This window comes from Poecilia latipinna, unplaced genomic scaffold (genome assembly GCF_001443285.1).
Source record: "Poecilia latipinna isolate Pla-1442-1.1 unplaced genomic scaffold, P_latipinna-1.0 Scaffold814, whole genome shotgun sequence".
Lineage (NCBI taxonomy): Eukaryota > Metazoa > Chordata > Actinopteri > Cyprinodontiformes > Poeciliidae > Poecilia > Poecilia latipinna.
This window is the reverse complement of record NW_015113430.1, coordinates 245449-260911: the sequence shown is the minus strand read 5'-3', so window position 1 is coordinate 260911 and position 15463 is coordinate 245449. Positions and strand designations below refer to the sequence as shown.

Below are 15463 nucleotides of genomic sequence, written 5' to 3'. Positions count from 1 at the left end.
GAACTCCTTGCTCTGTTAATGCATTTCGTAGTTGCGCTGCAGAGTCAATCTGGCCAGATGGTTCTGACATGATTGTTCACTAGACTCTAGTGCAGAAACAACTACAAACGCCACACCAGCAAAAGGTAAGTTCGAATTTATTTGTGACCAGCAGGGGGGGGGGGCAGACAGGTGGACGGAGCAGCAGCAGGCAGCGGGTAAGGACCCGTTGGGGGTTTGCTTGTAGGAGGCGGTGGGGGGGTCCCGGGAGGGAGAGCCGGAGCATCCACTGGGGGTAGATGGGTGGACAGGCAGGCGAGCGCGTAGAGCGGGGTGGTCCAGCAACGAAGGCGGAAGGACAGGAAGCGGAGCCAGGCAGGAGACAGGGAACGGCTGTGAGCAGGAGCCGCGTGGAGCTGGACGAGAAGCCAAACCAGACCCTCTTACAGACCAGGGACGAGGATTACTTAGGACCGAGGACTCACTGGAAGCGTAGAACCATCTGGCAGCGCTATCAGGATCCGGCTTCTATTTAACTGCTCCTCCTGATGGATAGATGAGCTCCAGCTGGCCGCTCCTGTCCGACACGCCCTGCAGGAGAGAGGGTAGGAGACAACACACTCACAGCACCGCTTAGTGGACATGACACATTTGTTCTTGATCTGTGGTGATATTCTGAGAATTATTTTCTAGCAATGGCATCCTAAGTGCTGCAGTTTGAGCTAAAAAGAAAAAAATCCATCGAAACTTGGCTTTCACTGGGTATCTCTCCACATACCTTCTTTCTGCAGGCGAAAGCGTTCCAGTGACCAAAACCAGTCTGCCCAGTTCGGGCGACGAGGCTGCAAGGAGATACAGCATGGAGGAACACAAGAGACACACACTGTTCTGTGGAACCCACGTCATCCAGACCCGCTTCTACACCGGCGAGCTGGTGAAGGCCGTGGTGATCCGAACAGGTGAGGCATGCGCATAAAAATGTTCATCATTAAAATGCAAAAATGACAACAATCTCAACGACTTCCCTCCACCTAACCCCCACACAGGCTTCAGTACAGAGAAGGGCCAGCTGGTGCGCTCCATCCTCTACCCTAAGCCCACAGACTTCAGGCTGTACCGGGACGCCTACCTCTTCCTGCTGTGTCTGGTTGGTGTGGCGGGCATCGGCTTCATCTACACCATCATCCTCAGCATCATGAACAAGGTCCCACTGCTGCTGCTCTGCAGGGTCTTATCATGTTTCTCAGCGTAAAGACGTGGAAACGCATTATGTTGCATAAATTCAAATGAAAAAGTGTAGAAAATCCAACCTTTAATTTGTACATTTATACAGTTGGGAGTCGGGGGGAAATACCACATGAGTAAATAGTTTTTCACCAATATTAGCTGTGTGATAACAAATGTTGCTGGACGATAAATTGTAACAGAAGTTATTGGCATAACCGACAGTGTTGTTTTGAGTCCTTTTCCCAAGTAATGTAAGACAATACAGCCAAACACCAGTCTCCCAGCTGAGTTTAGTGCATGTTTATCTTTGATACTAGGACAGAATAGACTCTTTTCTTGCATAAGTGTTAAGCATTGTTGCTCCTATCTGCAACTGTCCTATCAGTGAGTTTTAGAGATTGATTTGCCTCCCTTCCTTTGTTCTCACTGTGAGATGGCAATGTAAATATATGTCCCACTTTATTTGCATTACCCTGGGAAAAAGGAGGCCATGGGTTACTAATTAAAAGTTCCTACAAACTCCGATCGGCTTCTAAAGAGTTTAAAGGAAATTAATTTCCTCTGTTATATTTTGTGTATTTGGGTCTGTGGGCATTTTGTGGTAACAATTATTTCTTAAAATGGATTCTCCCCATTAAAGGGTCAGTAAGATGTAAAATTGACTTTTTTAAGCGTTACTTCTTGTTATAATATTATTCCCTCTTCAAAAACATACCTGGAGTGCTGCTTTGATTCTTTCATGTATGTTTGAGAAGTCCTTTAATCTCCCACCGCAACTCCCCCATCAGCTCCTTCAGACTAGCCAGCAGCAATTAGCAAAAACCTGGTGGAACTGTGTGCCTAATGAGCTCAATATAGGAGCTACTTCTCAGTGCAACGCTGGTGAAAACCTTGTAAAAGGGTTAATAGAGGAGCCATGTTGTGTTGACTTCCTGAAGGCGGAGTTTCAGAAAGAGCAGGAGATTTTAAAGAGACAGAGACCCAATTTCAAGGAGTTATCTTACAAAATCAAATTTCTTTTAAGTTATATTTGATATATGACAACATCTGAAGGTAACATAATTACATGATTTTGCTATAAATTGGTACTATATAGCTGTAAAACAGGTAGTAATGCCCCTTGAAGGCTTTTTCCATGCCTGTACTAGGTATGTCTCTAAATGTGGAATTTGTAGTTTTCACTGACGATTTCTCCAAAACATGCAGGTTTCAGCTAAAACCATCATCATCGAGTCTCTGGACATCATCACCATCACCGTTCCGCCAGCCTTACCGGCGGCCATGACAGCCGGCATCGTGTACGCACAGCAGCGTCTGAAGCGCGTCGGCATCTTTTGCATCAGTCCTCAGAGGATCAACATGTGCGGCCAGCTTAACCTGGTCTGCTTTGACAAGGTAATCCACAGCAACAAGACAACTTCACATTTCACTAGCAGATTTTTTTCAGTTGTATCAAAACATTTACCATGTTGTTAGTGAAACAGTCTGCTTAGAACTGGTTCTTTTTTTTTTTTTTTTAAAAAGACCAATTTTTAAGAATTATTGACTTAAAACAAGCTGAAAAGTTACTTGAAAGTTAGTTTTGTCTTATTTCAAGTGTACTAAGATATTTGCACTATAAACCAGACCAAAAATACTTGGTAAACATTTTGTATTTTTGAATTTCTAAAAATGATCATGAAAAGGAAGCAGTTTAAGAGTGAAGCAAAGATCCTGACTGAAATGTTCTGGTTGGTGCTTTAGCTGCATTTAGCTGTATTTATGCTGCAGACTGGCACCCTCACTGAGGACGGTTTGGACCTGTGGGGCATCCATAGAGCAGAACATGGCAGGTAGAGGAAATATCTCTCGCTCTCATTTCCTCCCTAAAAACGAACGCAGAACTCCTTGACTTGCGTCTGCAGCTTTGTTGCTCCGGAGCCGGGCCCAGTCGAGGAGCGCTTGGTGAAGAGCACCTTCATGGCCTGCATGGCAACGTGTCACTCTCTCACCAAAATAGAGGGAGAGCTCTCCGGAGACCCTTTAGATCTGAAGATGTTTGCCGCCACATGCTGGGTAAGTAAAAAGTTGCTTCAGACAGAAACGGTTTGAATATGTTTCTGTTTCCCACAGCAGGGTTAGTCTGTTTCTCCAAAGAAATATTTATGGATTTTTTTATTTCCTCTTTAGGTCTTAGAGGAACCGACAGAAGAAGAAACTGCACTTCACAATCCGCTGATGCCCACTGTGGTTCGACCTCCAAGGCGAGCCGTCACTGGAGACGGTCAGAGCCAATCGCAGGTCCAGAACACGGTACATGTCCAGCGTGTCCACTTCCATATTAGTGTAAGACAGAATATTCTGTCACATAACAACAACAAGCTTCAGCAGATTTGATCAGGATTTTATTCAACAGATCAGCACAAAGTAGGGCGTAATTGTGAAGTAGAAGGAAAATTGTTCATGTTTTTTTTCTTTTTCTTTAAAATATAAAAAAAAAACATGAACAATTTTTTTGTGGCGTGCATTTGTAGTTGGGTCTCTTCTACTGTGATGCTTTTGAATAAAATCCAGTGGAACCAGTTTCCTTCAGAATCATGAAACCAGTAAATAAATCCGCTTGTAATTTAATTAGCGTCTGAGTCCAGCTGCACTGTGAAGAACACTGCAAAAACACAAAATATTACCAAGTATTTTTTATCTAGTTTCTACTGCAAATATCTTGGTGCATTTAAAATGTGACAAAATTAACTTACATGTAGCTTTCCAGCTTGTTTTAAGTCAATAATTCTTGTATATTGATAAACAGTAGCAGTTCCATTGGTTGATTGTTTTATTTATAAAATGGGAAACATATGTTGTTAAATTAACAAAATCTGCTTGTGAAACTACAACTTTTTATTAATATTCAAGAACTATTGACTTAAAATAGGCTCCTATAATATTTACTTGTAAGTTAGACTTGTCTTATTTCAAGTGACCTAAGATATATCCAGACGAAACTAGGCCAAAAACCACTTAAGATTTTATTTTTTTGCAGTGAAATCCAGTTGAAATGTTGCCATACGCATTTTTGGGAATGCTTTCAGAGTTGTGTGTGTGGGTTACAGAAACTGATTAAATCAAAACTGATCTCTGACCAAAACACTGATCATCACCACAGTTAAACACGGAAGTGGCTGCATCATGATGTGGGATTTCTTTTCCTTCAGCAATTCCAGTGAAGGTAGCCAGAGTTGATCCAGGCAGAAAGGCTGTTAGAATATTCTGAGTTTTAGTTTAAAAAAAAGTAGAAAACCAACCAGATTTAATGTTTTCTACATTAAATCTGATGGTTCTGACTGTAACGTCAGTTTGTGGGGAATAAAATGTGAAAATCGCTTAGGAGGATGAATAGGTTTGCAGGGGGCTGTAAAAGTAGCGGTCTCTATGACAACCTATCAGAGTCATTGTTGATAGAAACAAAGTTAGGAGCACATTTCTGCCAAAAAACGAAGTTTTTAGATTTATTCTAGAAATTCCATCAACATCATTTCTAATTCCAGAAAAAAATACTTGGAAATTTCCGAATTTCAAAAGTTGAAAATGTTCAGGTTTCTTCCTCAACTAGTTTTTTCTAGCAAATTTGTAACATTTCAAACTCAAACATTTCCAACTTGTTTTCTAGGAAATTTCTGAGATGAATCTTAAAATTTCTGAGTTTTTTTTTTCTAACAAAGCGCTTTAATGTAAAGCTCTTGGAACTGTCTGATTGCTGAAATGTGCTATACAAATAAACGCGATTGATTAATTTATAGCAGATTTTCGACTTTTGATGCTCAGAATTTTTCTCTAGAAGATTTCTGAGCTTAATCTCAAAATTTCTGAATTTTTGGTGGAAATTTTCTCCTTTTTGTATCTACAATGGCCAAGATTTTATTAATGTTGTCTCCCCAGTCCTGTGAGATGGGCATAGTGCGACAGTTGCCCTTCTCCTCGGTGCTGCAGAGGATGAGCGTGGTGGTCAGAAGGCTGGGGGACAAACACATGGAAGCCTTCCTGAAGGGGGCACCGGAGGTCGTGGCTGGCCTTTGCAAACCAAACTCAGGTCAGGCTTTCTTCTTTTGGGGTGAAGACATTCTCTCCTTTTTTGTCTTCTTTATAATAATAACAAGAAAGTGGCAGCAGAATTGCTTGGTGCCTCATCCAGGGCCCTGGTGCATCCAGACCACTCTGATCCCAGCCTGTTCTTCCCTTCAGTCCCACAGAGTTTCACTGAGACTCTGGAGAGCTACACCAGGCAGGGCTTCAGGGTGATCGCATTGGCACACCGACAGCTGGAGTCCAAACTGTCCTGGCACAAAGTCCAGACGCTCAGCAGGTACGTCACTAATCCCAGATAAAAAGTGTTGGCAGTGCCTGCGCTAGCTCCCACCTGGATTCTGAATCTATCTGCTCACATCTCCACTGTTAATGTTTAAACTCTGACCCTGATGTTCTCCCATCTCTTCTACAAGCAAATACGACTTTCACACTGCGTAAACTTTATGTTACGTCACAACCACAAACTTCAATGTGTTATTTGGGGATTTTATTCCATTCAGCAAAACTTTTAACCTCCAGCTGTGAAACGCTAGTGAAGAAATGCCTCAGAAGACGTGCAGCTAGTACAACGCTTGGCGATATGGACTTAAAGTTTTATCACAATATTTTATGGTGTTATTGTGATAACGATAAAAGTGAGGATAAGAACTATTTATTACTTTTATTTTAGGTAACCATATGGCTGTGACGACATGACACAGCAATCAGAGCCACATAAATAGGTATTCTTTAGGACTCCAGTCACAGAAAGATGTCTGATTTATATTACTAAACTACATGCAGTAACTGCATTTAATCATATTTTTAAATTAATTCATATGTATTGATAGTTTTCTTGAACAAATATAGAGAAAACCGCAAAAGTAACAGTCCTGAGAATACGGAACGTTTTGTGGGGTTTTAAGTATCATTAGCTGGAATTTATCATGGCAACAATAAATCAAAAATAAATGCCCAACCCTACGCTTGTAGCAGAACTAATATGAAAATTTGGGCCAATTTCAATATCCCTGTAAACATTGTTGTTATGGCCGACAGCCGATGTTTATCGATATTGTATAATTTATATATCTCACTACACCTCTGGCACCTTAAAACAATCAACCACTCTCACTGTCACATGACCAAACAAGCGCCACATGATCAAAAACCAAATTAATATCGGTTGTTAATATTTTATAGGACCAATACCGATATATTACTAAATGACTAATATCGTCCGATACCAATGACACTGCTGATATATCATACATCTCTAAGCAGAAACATTTTATTTAGCATTCTCTAAATACCTTATTTAATTTCCGTTTTGGAAAAAATAAAGTATTTTTCATTTGAATTTGAATTTCAACGACTCAGTGTTTCTGTTTGCGGTTACTCTGATATTACTGTCAAACAGGTGTTCGGTTTGTGTTTTTTTTTTTTTTTTCAGGGATCTGATAGAGACCGACATGGAGTTCCTCGGGTTGATCGTCATGCAGAACAAAATCAAACAGGAGACGGCCGGCGTTCTGACTGAGCTCCGGAGGGCTAACATCCGCACTCTGATGGTCACAGGTATCTCTGGTCCGTGAAGACGTCCGTTCATCAGGGATAACGCCGGTCTGCGCTGACACCCTCTTTCTGACGGGTTTTCTCTATCAGGGGACAACATCCTGACAGCTATCTCTGTGGCTCGAGACTGCGGCATGATCCGTTCACACGAGAACGTCATCGTCGCTGATGCTGCGCCCCCCAGAGACTCCTGTCCCCCCTGCATCACGTGGCGTTATGTGGAGAACCTCGCTCAGACTGCCAGGGACGATCAGGTGAGCCTGGAGGCTTTGAAGAATGCTAGGTTGGAGTCATTAGAGAAAAAGAGTTACCTCCCTAAGTACTGATTAAGGCATGATTAAGACACATTATTTTCTATAATAATGATTACTGTTTTACAGAAAAAGAACATAAGAAGGCAGGAATTTGATATCAGACAAACCACCACTGGTTTGTCTGTTAGCCAGTGGTGGGCACCGCTAACTAAAAGGTTAGCTGTGCAAACCCTAAAGTACTAATAATAAACATTAGTTCTGCTAACGCTAAGGCATTACGCTAACAAGGTATATTTTCAGAAGCTAATACTAAGGCGCTAACTTTATTTCAAATCCTATCTGCTATTGAAAGACTACAATCCTTCGCAATAAATTTAGTTGACATTGTAACTTACATGTTCCATAATGCCCTTAGATATTGTATTTATGTTTATATCTTGTTCTTGTTCCCTGTTGTATGTTTTATTGTTCCTGCATATTTCTTGTTTGGAATAAAGTTATTTGGGGAGAAAAGAGACACAAAGTTAGGAGACAAAATGGAGCTAAACAGCTTCCAAATGAAGAGCAGGAATATAAACGTAACAGCCTGAAAGGTTCTTAGCTGATAACCAAAACCTCAGCACAGATGTTGAACTTTTATCTGAAAGTTTACAAAACAGCTAAATAAATTAGTGCTTTTAGAATTTATCCAGGAAAATTAATTTAGGGCAAGCTAAGTGCACTCAATGTTTTTAAAGTTAGCAAATGTGCTAAAGTGCTACATGAAAAATTAGGGCATTAGCGGTTTAGTTGAAGTGTTCCCACCACAGCTAGTAAGCTGTCAACGTTTATAAATATTTATTTTGGCTATTTCATAAAAAAGTTTCCAGGAAGATATTGAAAGACTTTCACTGTCTAACACACGTACGCAATTTTTTTCCTCAAGATCAAAAACAATTCAACAATCAAAATGATAATTTTTTTTATTTTATTTTATTTTTTCCAACACATATTAAGTAAGGAGCAACCAAATGAAGTTAATCCTAAGATTTCTACATCATTACCAGCTCACAGATCTCTGCAGGACTTTCTGCTTTTCACTCTTCCATGATGTCATAGTATTTGTGCAGGTGTCTCCCCAAAGCAAATACTTAACCCACCCACCCCTCCCCCCACTGGGGACTCAGTTTTTACTAGTTTTTAACAGCTTTCTGCTGCTAAAGTTACTATCCTGTGACAGCGAGCTTCTCAGATCTACAGCGCAGTGAAAAAGTACGAATTGGTTCTGTTTGTCACAGATCATCAAGCAAATTTTAGACAAAGATAACCTATTAGTACAGTGAGCAGTTTTCAGTTGATGATTTAACTTGTTTAGATATTTAGCTATCAGATGCTTGTGGAAACTGACAATAAGTGTTTTCTCCCACTGTGGAGAACAGATCATATACCTATAATGGTAACTTTAGCTTTGATAATAGCTGTGCTCCTCTTCTGGTTGACATAAAAATGTAACATAAAATAAAGAACAGAACATTTTCATCTCTAATGTAAATACTTAAATCAGTATTGAATTGTTTTGTGTTGTTCCTGATTTAATTATGCTTTACAATGGTATAATAACGTGAGATGAAATGAGGTGAAATCATCAGTTTGTCCACACTGTGAACTATCTCCCTCAGGGTGCACAGATCCTCGTGGAGGATGAGATGTATCACTTTGCTCTGAACGGTAGAGCCTTTGCTGTTATCACAGAACACTTTCCTCAGCTAATACAGAAGGTACTTTCTCATTTTTGCACGTTGACATGTCCACATGATCCACACAAAGTATGTTTTGCTTATTCGCTTCTGTAGTTGTAATGACATTTTCCTCCCACATGGGTGCGTTGCAGCTCGCTCTAAGAGCCACCGTGTTCGCCCGCATGGCGCCAGACCAGAAGACCCAGCTGGTGGAGATCCTGCAGGGCATTGAGTGAGCCTCTCTGATTCTGCTGCTGCTGCTGCTCTTTGGCTCATTTCCATCTGTTTTCACTGCTGCAGCTTCATCCACTCTGTTTACTTTCCAGCTACATTGTTGGAATGTGTGGCGACGGCGCCAATGACTGTGGGGTAAGTTTGGGTTCTCTAAACTGCTGGTGCGTTGGCAAATCAGTTCATTTTTCATGTGAAATATGATGGGATGTTACTCAGACAGCTCAGGTAGAAACATAATGGTAATATGCACCACACCACAAACTTATTATTATTATTATTATTATTATTATTATTATTATTATTAATAATAATACTTTAATTTAAAATATATGGCAATTTTCCAAACACTCAAAGATACTTTACAGGAATCAAGTAAAATTACAAACAGAACACTAAGTAGATCAAACAGAATCAAAAAGGAGAAAACTGAAATACACAGCACATTAAAAACACACAGGATAAACAAAGAAATGCTAAAATATAACATTAAAAAATCATATTAATATAGTTGTAGGAAATATTCAGTACTAGAGTTTAGATGACAGTTTTTTCTGCATCTTGCAAAAGTATGTATTCCTCTGCAGCAGATGGCTTTATTCGTCTGCTGCATACTTTATTCTCGTATTATAAACACTTTATTCTGGTAATATGATTTTATTGTTACCTTATTAGGACTTTTTTTCTAGTATTATTTGGACCTTATTTTCATATGACTTTATTCTCATAATGTTATTGTTTTTATCCTTGCAATTTAGAAAAACAAATTATCTTAAAAATGAGTACTCTGTTGTAAAAAAAAAATGGAACAAGAATATTCTGATATAAAACAGTGTTTAAATGTTGATATTGGCCCTAAAAGGGGAACAGAGACCGTCCCAAAAGGTTTTCTTCCTTTTCTGTAAAAGTAATTTTTGTTAAAACTGTAAAGGAACCCGTTATTGTTCATTTAGTGTTTACATCTCAGGTCATATGTTTCTACTGTTGCGATGCTGATATGACGCAGCAACACGTATGACTTGGCCGATTCTAATCGTAGCTTCAAATGCGCTGCTGTCGCCTGTCTCAGAGTAACTGAAGGCGTTTCCCTCTCAGGCCCTGAAAAGAGCACACAGTGGGATTTCTCTGTCTGAGCTGGAGGCGTCGGTCGCCTCTCCCTTCACTTCCTCCACCTCCAACATCTCCTGTGTCCCCAACCTCATCAGGTACGGTGAAGACCAGGTCCTGACCTGGAGCGTCGATGAGCAAAGTGACACGTAGCAACAGGTCCAACTTTTCACACCTTTCTCCTGGTGTCTGATAGAGATGCACCGATCTGATATTAGCGACGTCACACTTATCTATTTTACATTATATTTAGAATTCCTAATTGCACTTTCTAAACCATTTGAAAGAAAGTTTGTTGCAGTTTATTTTTACATGTTTGACCAAAATAGTCAACCTGTTGTTTTTATCATTTTCAGTTTCTTTATCATTTATTTTCCATTGGCTGTTAGCCTCCTAATTGCTCTGACTGAACAAATGAGAGTTATTTTTTACATGTTTGTCCAAGCTTGTGAAGCTGTTGGTGTATTTACGTATAGTGTACTGATGCAAAGTTATCAAATTAATTTGTAATAAGTCAATTCAGCACGATTCTTCTGTATCGTATCAGTATCGGCTGATACAAAAACCTCAAATCTCTGTATTTGTATCGGAAGTGGAAAAAGTGGATCAGTGTGTCCCTACTTAGGGTCTGATGGAAAACTACACATTTCCCATGAGATTAAAATTCTTCATATAGTGAAAATTATAAAATAATTTTAGTTGACAATGTGAAAGTCTGAATGTTTGTTTTCCAAAGGGAGGGACGAGCCGCCCTCATCACGTCGTTCTGCGTCTTTAAGTTCATGGCTCTCTACAGCATCATCCAGTACATCAGTGTCATTTTGCTTTACTGGGTAAATACTCCACTGATCTCTTTTTTTTCTGTGTCTTCTCCTTTTTATTTGCGCAGTTTTAACTTTTTTGTTAACGCAGATCCTCAGCAACTTGGGAGACTTCCAGTTTCTCTTCATTGACCTCGTCATCATTCTCATCATCGCCTTCACAAGTGAGTTCCATTATCAGCTGGACGGGTTGTCAGTCACCGGAGGTCATTCTGGTGATGCCTGTGTGTGTGTGTGTGTGTGCGTGTTTGTGTGTGTGTTTTGTTTTTTGTTTTGCCTGTCTTCAGTGAGTCTGAACCCAGCGTGGAAGGATCTGGTGAGGCAGCGTCCTCCGTCCAGTCTGATCTCGGGCCCGCTGCTCTGCTCGGTTCTGACCCAGATCCTCACTTGCCTGGCCTTCCAGGTCTTGACTTTCTACTTGGTGCAACAGCAGAGCTGGTACGAGACATGGACGCCTCAGTCAGAGTGAGTCACCGTCACTGTGGGACACCGATGGCTTCACCGGTCAGGCCGTTCAGGCCGACCGCAGCAGCATCAGGACCGATACCTTGGCTTTTTTTCAAGTCTTGAGTTTGAGGTCCAAAAGTCTTGGTTCATCCTTCTTTTCTCTCATCTTTTCCTAGATTGAACCAGACTTGTCCTAATTTTTTAAAGTTTAAAATAATTATTTTTTTTTTGCTTGTTCCATGACAAGAAAGATCAAGATATTGTATATGTGGCGTAAGAAATTGTAGGACATTGAAGTCCTTCCGATTGTGTCAAAACTGGTTGAAAGGATTTTTTGCTACATTTGCAACCACAAATTATAACTTACAGCTCTGTAAAATGAAGAGACCGCTAAAAATGATCCATTTGTCTGATTTGACTTTTTGTAGATATATGTTGGTGTTACATCCTAGAAGTATTTTATTTAAATTATTACTTTTTTTATGGATAAAACACTCCATTCATTTATTTAATATTTGCCCAGTTGTTTTTGTTCAGCCACAGAAGCATTACAGAATCTGAGCTGCGGCTGCGTCACTGTTTTGGTGGGTAGCAGAGGTGTGTCAGTTGCTCAGTTGTGACGTTGTAGCTCTTAAACAAGAAACTTGGTTACAGTTTTGCGTCTGTGCTTCTGTGCCCGGCTGCTTCTGAGAAGAGCAATTCCAAAAAAAGAAACACAGCGTAGGGCAAATAAAGTTGCCGAAACAGAAGAAGGACGCCTGTCTGTTTTGTGAGTGCAACATTTGCGTAAAATGAACATGTTTTATTCTATGAACTACTGTCTCCAAAATACCAAGCAAAAATTTTATATTTATTTGCAGAAAACGAGAAATGGTCAAAATAACGACAAAAAGGCAGTGCGTTCAGACCCTCAAATTATGCACAAAAACAAGTTAATATTCAGTTAGAAACAACAATCCTAATGTTTTAACTCAGGAAGAGATCAGAAATCAATATTTGGTTGAATAACCAGGAGGTTTTCAATGGGGATCAGTGCAGTGGGCTCTTCATTTTTAGCTGTATGTTGTTCTACATGATAGATAAACACACTTTTGTGAGGTGGAAGGACAATTGAACTATATATGATTTTCATGTTTTGCAAAAAAATATTCTATGTTTCTCCGAATAATACCTGATTATCCAGAGCCTTGTCTAAAATGGCCAGCTACAAGGACATGGACACAAAATCTGAAGGAATTTGATATAAGTTGAGACTTCCTCACCTTGGCCCGACTCGGGGGGCATCTTATCTACAAGAAACAATCTAATGGGACACTGGAAAAGACTATTGTGCTAAAAGGAGTTAGCCTATCAATAAGGCTTTTCTAGCCTAAAACAGCATCTCAGTGGTAAACATTTAGCAGCACAAACATTTCAAAATAAGGATTTTTCTTTCAAAGAAGTTCTGTGAATGATCAGGATGCAGTCTGAAGGAGTATAATAGCACTTTTCACCAATCTGATGGGTGAAAAACCTAAACAACAATAAATATCTTTATATGTCTATTTATTCAAAAAAATATGAAGCAATAAGAGTTTGTGGATTGAAAATGTTACATACTTTGTCAATATATAATTTTTGATTAAAACGTGACCTTGCAATTAGTTTGATTAAAATTTTTAATCGAGTCGCTGCATGAAGCATTTTGATTTCAAGGACTTATTTTATTTCAGAATCAGAATCAGTTTATTTATTTATTCTTTTGCGTTCCCTCTGTCCTGCAGCGTCTGTAACGTCTCCCGAGCCAGCAGCTTCTCCGACCGCCACAACGGAACAACCTCTCACGACCACAAAAACATCCGCAACTACGAGAACACGTCCCTCTTCTACGTGTCGTCCTTCCAGTATTTAGCCGTGGCTATAGTTTTCGCCAAAGGGAAGCCCTTCAGGCAGCCGAGTTACAAGAACTGTAAGCCTGTTGCAGCGAGGCGCCTTTCCTAATATGTTACCTTTGTGATCAGTGAAGTCAAAGCAAACACAAAAATACCATCTGAATGTCTCTCTCTTTTTTAAAAAATCTTCCATAAGGGCCGTTCATGCTGTCCTGTGTCAGTCTCTACTCTTTTCTCCTCTTCATCATACTGTTCCCCATCTCTGCTATCGATAACTTTCTAGAGGTAAATATTTTTGACTACTTTTTCATTAATTCTGGGTGTAAATTTAAGACACTGCTTAGTTGGTAGTTGCATGCTAATAGATGATAAAAGAATGCCATAGATACACCATTCATTTTTTTAAAAAAAGCTTGTTTAAAGCTGCAGCATGTAAATTTAATAGCTTTGTTTTTTTACATATTTGTTGAAACTGTCACTATTTCGTGAGAGAATGCTATGAGACACAATCTGTGAAAAGATCCAAACTCTTCTATCTTCTCCCAGTGTTAACTAGAAACAATCACAGTCTGACAATTAGACCAGAAAGTGTTCTTTAGTTATCCTTTATTTATTTAACCTGTTAGTCTTGGTACATACTCTTATTAATTTAATTATCTATTTTGTTATTCTTTTTTGTGTCTCTTTTTCACTTCTACTCAAAATATCTGTGGCCCTAGGTTAATCCAGGGATATTAGAGAGTACGAAAATAAGACATTTAAAGATAATAAAATCATTTTTGCACAATTTTCTTTGGTCTGTAATGTTTGTTCTCTGTGCACTAATTTATATTAAAAATAAAAACAAAAACAAAAACTAGAAACACTCAATCAGAGGAAGGAAACAGGTGTCAGTCATCCTCCGTGTGGCGCTGCTCATCCCCCTTGCTCTTTGCTATGCTGCAGCTAGCAAAGCCTGTAGTGAATGCTACACTAGTTAGCATGTCTGCTGTGGACGGTGGATAAGCAATTTTCCTGTAAAAAAAAGTTGTTTCTCTGACATTAGCACGTTTAGCAGCGAGGGCATGAGGATGATTGACAGCTCTAAGCCCCTCCTCCTGACTGTGATTGGTTGTTTTTGGTGCATTTATCAGACGGTGATAGCTGCTCAGGGAGAATATGGAGGAGATTGATCTTTTCACAGATTATCTGTCTCATAACAAACTGTCACTATGTGGTGACAGTTTTAATAAAAATGTAAAAAAAAAAAAAAGATTTTTTAAAATAAAAGTTACATAGTGCAGCTTTAAAGTAAAGTGACCAGTTGTGTGAAAAAAAGCCTTTTGTGTGATGCTTTCTGCACTGCTCATCGTGCCCCCCTTTCCCCCCATCAGATCGTGTGTGTTCCACATGACTGGCGTGTTACTCTGGTCATCATTATTGCAGTGAATGCCATCGTGTCTTTCATGTTGGAGGTACGACATCACATCCTGTCTCTGACCGATCTGCCTCAATATGCAAAGTGCGATTTGCATGCATTGAATTTTTTTTTTCTTTACCAAAATCTTGCTTGTAGCTGCACAATTGCTTCTTAATGAATGAAATACGTTGATTACATCTTTTAAATTTGTGACACTTGCCGTTTTTCTGGTGCTGTAACTCGATCCTGATGATTAGCCGACTCTTGAAGTTCCCCTCCCCTGAAATCTCCCGTAGATTTTGATCGTTGACATCATCTTGTGGAGGCTTGTTTTCAGAGGAAGTCAGGGGGCCAATGGCCCCAGAGAGTCCTCCTCTGGCGACACACCACAGGTTGGGAAGCCTTTTTTTCCCCTCTCTCTCTTACTAAAATCTGCTTCATTCAGTCTCACTGTTTAGATAGCACCTTGTACTTAACTCTAGCTCTTTCACTCCTAAAACTGCTATCTGTCTTTTCTTGATACGCATGGTGGTTCAGTATATATGAAAATCTCGTTTTAGTGGGTTTAAATGTGAAGACAAGTTTGCACATTTGGCGAAGCATGAAGACCTGTCACATATGTGACGCATGTGTGTTGCTCTTGATTCGTCAACATTTGGCCTGGTATAGACCCTTTTCACATGACGTCACACAACCTCCGTTTTGGCTCGAAGCTGTGTATCCTTAGTTCCGGTGTACATAGTAAGTAACGATAAAGTTGTCTATTTCATATATATATATATATATATATATG

General features: G+C 39.7%; 1 protein-coding gene across 1 annotated transcript in view; it reads left to right on the top strand.

Annotated features, from left to right (window-relative positions):
• The first annotated feature begins 758 nt into the window (after positions 1–758).
• LOC106956401 (probable cation-transporting ATPase 13A3) overlaps positions 759–15463 on the top strand; it is a 21305-nt gene continuing 6600 nt past the window's right edge. Inside the window, exons 1-21 of the mRNA XM_015047212.1 lie at positions 759–938; positions 1026–1183; positions 2413–2601; positions 2977–3038; positions 3111–3261; positions 3376–3498; positions 5122–5272; positions 5425–5545; positions 6701–6825; positions 6913–7076; positions 8735–8833; positions 8947–9026; positions 9121–9163; positions 10121–10230; positions 10869–10965; positions 11045–11117; positions 11241–11418; positions 13164–13348; positions 13468–13556; positions 14645–14725; positions 14967–15062. Coding sequence (XP_014902698.1) covers positions 839–938; positions 1026–1183; positions 2413–2601; positions 2977–3038; positions 3111–3261; positions 3376–3498; positions 5122–5272; positions 5425–5545; positions 6701–6825; positions 6913–7076; positions 8735–8833; positions 8947–9026; positions 9121–9163; positions 10121–10230; positions 10869–10965; positions 11045–11117; positions 11241–11418; positions 13164–13348; positions 13468–13556; positions 14645–14725; positions 14967–15062 — 2475 coding nt within the window. The 5' untranslated portion in view covers positions 759–838. The remainder of the gene's footprint in view (positions 939–1025; positions 1184–2412; positions 2602–2976; positions 3039–3110; positions 3262–3375; positions 3499–5121; positions 5273–5424; positions 5546–6700; positions 6826–6912; positions 7077–8734; positions 8834–8946; positions 9027–9120; positions 9164–10120; positions 10231–10868; positions 10966–11044; positions 11118–11240; positions 11419–13163; positions 13349–13467; positions 13557–14644; positions 14726–14966; positions 15063–15463) is intronic.